The sequence below is a fragment of the Canis lupus genome, chromosome 18, assembly GCF_048164855.1.
Source record: "Canis lupus baileyi chromosome 18, mCanLup2.hap1, whole genome shotgun sequence".
In the NCBI taxonomy this organism is placed as follows: domain Eukaryota; kingdom Metazoa; phylum Chordata; class Mammalia; order Carnivora; family Canidae; genus Canis; species Canis lupus.
In genome coordinates, this window is record NC_132855.1 from 59,978,789 (window position 1) to 59,986,676 (window position 7,888).

Consider the following 7,888-nt stretch of genomic DNA (forward strand, 5'->3'; position numbering starts at 1 on the left):
ACACAAATCTTTTTTTTTATTTAGTCATGAGAGATAGATAGAGAGAGAGAAAGAGAGAGAGAGGCAGAGGGAGAAGCAGGCTTCATGCAGGGAGCCCGATGTGGGACCCGATCCCAGGACTTCAGGATCACGCCCTGGGCTGAAGGCAGGTGCTAAACCACTGAGCCACCTGGGAATCCCCATGATTCCACACAAATCTTAAGATTATTTGTTCCATCTCTCTGAAGAAAGTCCATGGTATTTTGATAGGGATTGCATTGAATGTGTAAATTGCCCTAGGTAACATGACATTTTTACAATATTAATTCATCCAATGCATAAGCATGGAATATTTTTCCATCTCTTTGTGTCTTCCTCAGTTTCTTTCAGATGTGTTCTGTAGTTTTTAGGGTATAGATTCTTTACCTCTATTATTCAACATAGAAGTCCTAGCCTCAGCAATCAGACAACAAAAAGAAATAAAAGGCATGCAAATTGGCAAAGAAGAAGCCCAACTCTCCATCTTCAGAGATGACATGACACTGTACATAGAAAACTCAAAAGACTCCACCCTAATATTGCTAGAACTCATACAGCCATTCGGCAATGTGGCAGAAATCAGTGGCATTTCTATACACTAACAATATGCCTGAAGAAAGAGAAATTAAGGAGTCAATCCCATTTACAATTGCACCCAAAAGCATAAGATACCTACGAATAAACCTGACCAAGGAGGTAAGGGATCTATATCTTAAGTACACAAATCTTTAAAGAAAAAAATAATACAACTCCCAACAAACACAAGTCCAGGACCATATGGCTTCAAAGATGAATTATACCAAACATTTAAAGAAGAGTTAAGGGGCACCTGAGTGGCTCAGTTGTTGAGTGTCTGCCTTTAGCTTAGGTCATGATCCTGGAGTCCCGAGATGGAGTCCCACATCAGGCTTCCCACAGAGAGGCTTCTTCATCTGTCTATGTCTCTGCCTCTCTCTATCTCTCATGAATAAATAAATAAAATCTTAACAAAAGTAAAAAAAAGTTACTACCAGTTCTTTACAATTTAATTCCAAAAAGAGAAAAGGAAGTAAAACTTCTGAATCCATCCAATGAGTCCAGCATTACCCTGATGCCAACACCATATAAAGACTACAGGAAGAATAAGATGCCTGGGTGGCTCAGCGGTTGAGCGTCTGCCTTTGGCTCAGGGCATGATCCTGGTGTCCCAGGTTCGAGTCCCATATCAGGCTTCCTGTGTGGAACCTGCTTCTCCCTCTGTGTCTCTGCCTGTCCCTGTGTGTCCCTCATGAATAAATAAATAAAAGCTTTAAAAAAAAGAAGGAAGGAAAAACCTCAGGTCAATATTCATGATAAAATGGGGCCAAAAATTCTCAGCTGACTACTATTAAACTGAATCCAACAATACCTTAAAGTAATCATTTACCAGGGATCCCTGGGTGGCTCAGCAGTTTAGTATCTGCCTTCAGCCCAGGGTGTGATCCCGGAGTCCTGGATCGAGTCCCACGTCGGGCTCCTTGCATGGAGCCTGCTTCTCCCTCTGCCTGTGTCTCTGCCTCTGTCTGTGTGTGTGTGTCTCATGAATAAATAAATAAATAAAATCTTAAATAAAATAAAATAATCATTTACCATGATCAAGTGGGATTTATTCCTAATTTGCAAGGGTGGTTTGATATTCACAAATTGAGCAACATGATACATCATGTTAATCAAAGAAAAGATGAAAAACGTGATCCCTCAATAGATGCAAAAGAAGCATTTGACAATATACAACATCCACTCATTATAAAAACCTCAACAAAGTGGGTTTAGAGGGAACATAACAGAGTAAAGGATATATAACCTCTGCTAATATTCACTATGGCGAAAAACTGAAAGAGCTTTTCCTCTATAGTCAGGAAAAAGACAGGGATGTGCACTCTCACCACTGTTATTTCACATAATACTGGAAGTCCTAGCCTCAGCAATCAGACAACAGAAAGAAATAGAAGGCATCCAAATTGTCAAGGAAGTAGTCAAGCTTTCACTATTTGCAAATGACATAATACTCCACATAGAAAACCTGAAAGACTCCACCAAAAATTACTAGAACTGAACATGAATGAAGTAAAGTTGCAGAATGAGAAATCAATGTACACAAATCTGCTGCACTGTTATATAACAATAATGAGGCAACAGAAAGAGAAATCAAGGAAGTGATTCAGTTTAAAATTGTACCAAACACAGTAAGATATCTAGGACTCAACCTAATCAAAGACCTGTATTTGGAAAACTATAAAATACTATTTTTACTTATTTATTTTTATTTTTTAATATGTATTTTTTATTGGAGATCGATTTGCCATCATATAGTATAACACCCAGTGCTCATCCCATCAAGTGCCCACCTCAGTGCCTGTATAAATAAATATAAGAAGATACAATGAAATGGAAAGGAATTCCATGCTCATGGATTGGAAGGACAAATATTATTAAAATGGCTATGCTATCCAAAGCAGTCTCCATACATACTGCAATCCCTATCAAAATACCAGCATTTTTTTTCAGAGAAGTGAAACAATCCTACAGAGCAACAAAAGACCACAAATACCGAAACACAATCTTTCAGAAGAAAAGGGAAGCTAGACACATCACAATTCTGGACTTCAAGTTATATTACAAGGCTGTAACAATAAAAAATACTGACAAAAAAATAGACACATAGATCAATAGAATAGAATAAAAAAGATTGGGAATAAACTCACAAGTTTATTGTTAATTAAACTTTGACAAAGTAAGAAAGACTACCTAATGGAAAAAAGATAATCTCTTCAACAAATGGTGTTGGGAAAACCAGACAGCAACATGAAGAAGAATGAAACTAGACCTTTTTACATCAAAAACAAAAGTAAATTCAAAAATGGAATAAAGACTTAGGACTAAATATGAAACATGAAACCATTAAAATCCTAGGGGAGAACACAAAAAGTAGCGTCTTTGGTGTAAGCCATAGCAACTGCTTACTAGAAATTTCTCCTTAGGCAAGGGCAATAAGAGCAAAATAAACTATTGAGACTTCAACAAAATAAAAAATGTATTGCACAGCAAAGACAACAATCAACAAAATCAAAAGTCAACCTATAGATAGAATGAAGATATTTGCAAATGATATACCAGATAAAATGTTAGTATCCATAATATATGAGGAAGTTATAAAACTCAACACACAAGAAATTAATAATCAAATTTTTAAAAATGGGCAAAAGACATATATAGACTTCCCCCCCCCCAAAGAATACATAGAGATGACCACTAGACACAGAAAAGATACTCAAAACCATTCATTATCAGGGAGATATAAATCAAAATTACAATGAGGTATCACCTCACATGTGTCAGAAAGCTAAAATAAACAACACAAGAAACAATAAGTGTTGGAGAGGATGTGAAAAATGGTGTTGGAGAGGATATGGAGAAAGAAAGTTGTAAGAAAGAACTGTACAACTCTTTTATAGTTGGTGGGTATGGAAACTGGTGTGGTTACTATGGCAAACCAATACATAGATCCCTCAAAAAGTAAAAATAGAAATACTCTATGATTGAGCAGTTGTACTACTAGATGCTTATCCGAAGGATACAAAAATACTAATTTATTATTCATTTATCCATTAGTAAACATGCCACTTCATTGTTTCTATAATTATCCACAATACCAAAATTATGGAAAGGGCCCAAATGTCCATTGACTGATGAATGGACAAAAAAGATATGGTGTATAGGTAAAATGGAATATTACTCAGCTATCAGAAAAAAATGAAATCTTGTCATTTGCAAGGATGTGAATGGAGTTAGACTATATTATGCTAAGGGAAACAAGTCAGTCAAAGAAAGACAAATACCATATATGATTTCACTCATATGTGGGATTTAAGAAACAAAACAAAGAAGCATAAATAAAAAAAGAAAGAGGCAAAACAGGAAACAGAATCTTAACGATACATAATGAACTGATGGTTACCATAGGTTAGGTGGGATAGATGATTTGTATTTGAAGACAAATGCTTATGTTCACCAACAAATAATAGTAAAAAAATTAAATTAAATTAAGTTAATAATTAGAAAGTATATATGGGGCATACAGGCCAAATCATTAAAAATAATAAATTGCTGAAAGTGGAAACTATCACTTGTATGTAAAATAATATATTTGGAGAAGTGATGTATTCTATAGAGGTCTTAGCCAAATTATCTACTTTTCTTTTTTTTAATTATCTTTAAGTAATCTCTATACCCAATGTGGGGCTAGAATTCACAACCCTGAGTGTGGGGCCCCATGCTATATTGACAGAGCCAGGAGCCTTCCAATTTTCTACTTCTCTAGTTATGTCATGTTTCACATCATATTTTGCCACAAGTCTCAAGTGTCTGCTTTTTACCAATCTCCAGAGACTGACCAGTTCTTGCTTCTCTACCATTGCCACTTCTATGCAAGGCAGTATCTTGTAACAACTGCACTACTGCAATGGACACCTAATTATGAACTTCAGTTGGCTCTAGAAGCATAGCAATCATTGCCAGTTTTCTTGGATTAAAACCCAAATCCTTACAATGACCTAACATTTCAGATCCAGGCTCCATTATCTTTACAAATTTCCTACAGTTTATGTCTTGATTTTCATTGCCTTTGATTTTACACCTTGATTTTTATTCATGAGCTATCCTTGTTTATTCTTCAAGACATTTTCATTGGCTTCTTCTGAAGGCTATAACATTCCTAATGAAATATCCATTTGAATTATTTATTCATTTCAGTTCAATTTTTGACCAAATATCATTGTCATATTTGCCCCTACAGTGGACTGTTTTATATAAAATTGCAAAACTCTCTGGTCTTTGTCAATTTTCAGGGTTTTACCTAATAATTACTACTTTGTGATATACTCCAGAGTTTTAATGTCGATTTTATTTTATTTTATTGATTCTATGTCTTCCTGCATTGGAATGTAAACTTAATGAGAGCAGAGAATTCTATCAGTTCTTACCTTTGTTTAATGCCATATCGTCAGTGTCTGTGCATTGCAACACACATATTTAAAACCTTAAATCGGTTGTTGAGTGAAAGCATGAATGAGTGAATTACTTACTCTGATCTATCTTACAGTTTTTTTTTAACAAAGATACTTTTAGTACTATATTCTTGAGTAGAATATGTTTCCTACTAATTGAAGTCAAACCTTAGGAGGACATTACAAAGGAGCACTGGGTTGGCTTGGTGGCTGAGTGCCTTTCACTCAGTGTGATCCTGGGGTTCTGGGATCCAGCCCCACATCAGGTTCCCCATGGGGAGTCTGTTTCTCCCTCTGCCTATGTCTTTACCTCTCTCTCTCTCTGTCTCTCATGAATAAATGATTTTTAAAAGGACATTAAAAACATGTTTTAAGATGCAAACATTGAGTTGACAATTTAAATGTAATGTTAGAAGCTAAATAATGTTGACAGTAAAACCATTTTTCCACATACAAATATGGAAAAACATACAGTTTCAACACCTATGATTAAACCATTCAGAAGCCAGCAGGAATCAAGATATTTATCAATGCATCTTATAAATATTTCTTAAATTTTATATACTCCAAAACAATATTCTAGGCAAAGTGATCAATGTTGGTCAGTCTCCATTAATGAAAGGTGCCCAAAATGACATTTCCCATGCAAATATTCATTATGCCAACAATCTTCTCATGGCCCTAGTAAACTCTTTATTCCTCAGGCTATAGATAAATGGGTTCAGAAGAGGTGTGATGATGGTGTAAAACACTGCCACTGCTTTATCTTGTTCTGGAGAATGCATGGAGTGTGGCCTGGTATAAGTAGAGAGAGTAGTCACATAGAATAGGCTTGCTACAATCAGGTGAGAGGAGCAAGTGGAGACAGCTTTTGTCTGTCCTTTACCTAAGCTTATCTGGAACACAACAGTAAGTACTTGGGCATAGGAAGCTAGGATGTCCAAGAATGGTAGCAGCAGAATAATTACCCCACTCAGGAGGATTGTATACTCATACTGGGAAGTATCCTGACACACCAGTGGCAATAGAGATGGAACTTCACAGAAAAAGTGGTTAACAATCCGAGACCTACAAAATGGAAGTTGAAATACATACAGTGTATGTACTAAAGCATTGGTAGAACTACTGGTCCATGCACTTGTAACCATGAACCAACAGATCTTCTTGCTCATAAGGATAGGATAACGTAAAGGGTGACAGATGGCTAAATATCGATCATAAGACATGAAACCAAGGAGAAGAGCTTCAGTCCCACCAAGGGCCAAGAATACAAAGGCTTGAATTTCACATCCCAAAAATGTAATATTCTTACTGTTTGACAGGAAGTTAGTGGTCAACTTGGGCACGGTCGTGGATATGTACATCATGTCAATAAAGGAGAGCTGGCTGAGTAGAAAGTACATTGGAGTGTGGAGTCTGGTGTCCACCTGAATTAGAAGGACCAGTATGATGTTCTCCATCAGAGCTACAGAAAAAAGGATTACAATGGCGACAAAGAGGAACGTGTCCATTTGACCATATTGGAAAAGACCAGAGAGTATAAAGTCTGTTTCTACACTTTGATTTCACATCTTCATAGTTTAAAATGAGACATCACAGAAGATCATATTGCTAGAATTCATGTAAGACCCTGACTGTCCTTTAAGAGAAAAGAAAATGATAATTACTGAACGCCTTATATTGCCTCCATACCACTTCCTCAGCCAAGTGAAATATCCAGACCATAGACTTCTTTTAAAATGATATGAAACAAAATTAACTTTATTAGAGTAACTTTCAGAGAGTAATTCCAGTATTATCAGAGCTTAATCAGTCTTTACAACAAGACACCTTTATGGAATATATGGTTGCTCAATTAATTTTCTTAGCCCACACATTTTTTCTTTCAATTATCCTATGAATTTATTCCAATCAATCCCCCAGTGAATTTATGCTAGTATTAAAATACTTTAAATTTCTGTCTTGATTGAAAAATATGTTTCACCTTCTTATTTTCTTTTGAACAAGTATAGGATTCTTAGGTCTTTTCCTTAGTTTACACTAGATTCCTTATTCAGGTTTCTTTGTGTCCCCAATTCCACAGATAATATTGTGGTAAGTCCTTGAACCATTGAAAAAGACTGTAAAAACTCTCCATAATGCTGAATCACTCAACTTTAGTCTATTCAGGTATAATATAGCATAAATACAAAACATTTCAATAAGTACAGAATTTTTAGGCCTTTATAAAGCATATACAGGGTTATCTAACCAGATTTTTTGCCACCTCTAATTCCAAAAATGGATAAAGAAGATATTATATATATCCTCCATTTATATATATCTGTGTGTGTGTGTATAAGGGAATAATACTCAACTAGAAAAAAAGAAATCTCATATATATATGAGAAATACTCATATATATGAGTATCATATGTATGTGTATATATACAGATATATATATAATGGAAATATATATATATATATATATATATATATATATATATATATATATAAAATACCCAGCTAGAAAACAAAGCAGAGGATCATAGGGGAAGAGAGGAAAAAATAAATCCAAGTGAAATCAGAGAATTAAACAAAGCATAAGAGACTCTTAATCATAGGAAACAAACTGAGAGTCACTGGAGGGGAGGTAGATGGGGGGATGGGATAACTGGGTGATGGGCATTAAGGAGAGAACCTGAAGTAAGGAGCACTGAGTGTTATAGAAGACTGATGAATCACTGAACTGTATCTCTGAAACTAATAATACATTGTATGTTAATTAACTGAATTTAAATAAAGCTTTTTTTAAAAAGATAATACTATGCTAAGTATTTAAAACATTGAATGCTATTAAAACCTTT

The 7,888-nt window shown here is 35.1% G+C and overlaps 1 protein-coding gene across 1 annotated transcript; it reads right to left on the reverse strand.

Moving 5' to 3' along the window:
- Positions 1–5,698: 5,698 nt before the first annotated feature.
- LOC140609401 (olfactory receptor 2AK2-like) lies at positions 5,699–6,664 on the reverse strand. The gene is given in 1 exon segment (XM_072784745.1): positions 5,699–6,664. A coding segment is annotated over 1 exon segment (921 nt). The 5' UTR covers positions 6,620–6,664.
- Positions 6,665–7,888: the final 1,224 nt, after the last annotated feature.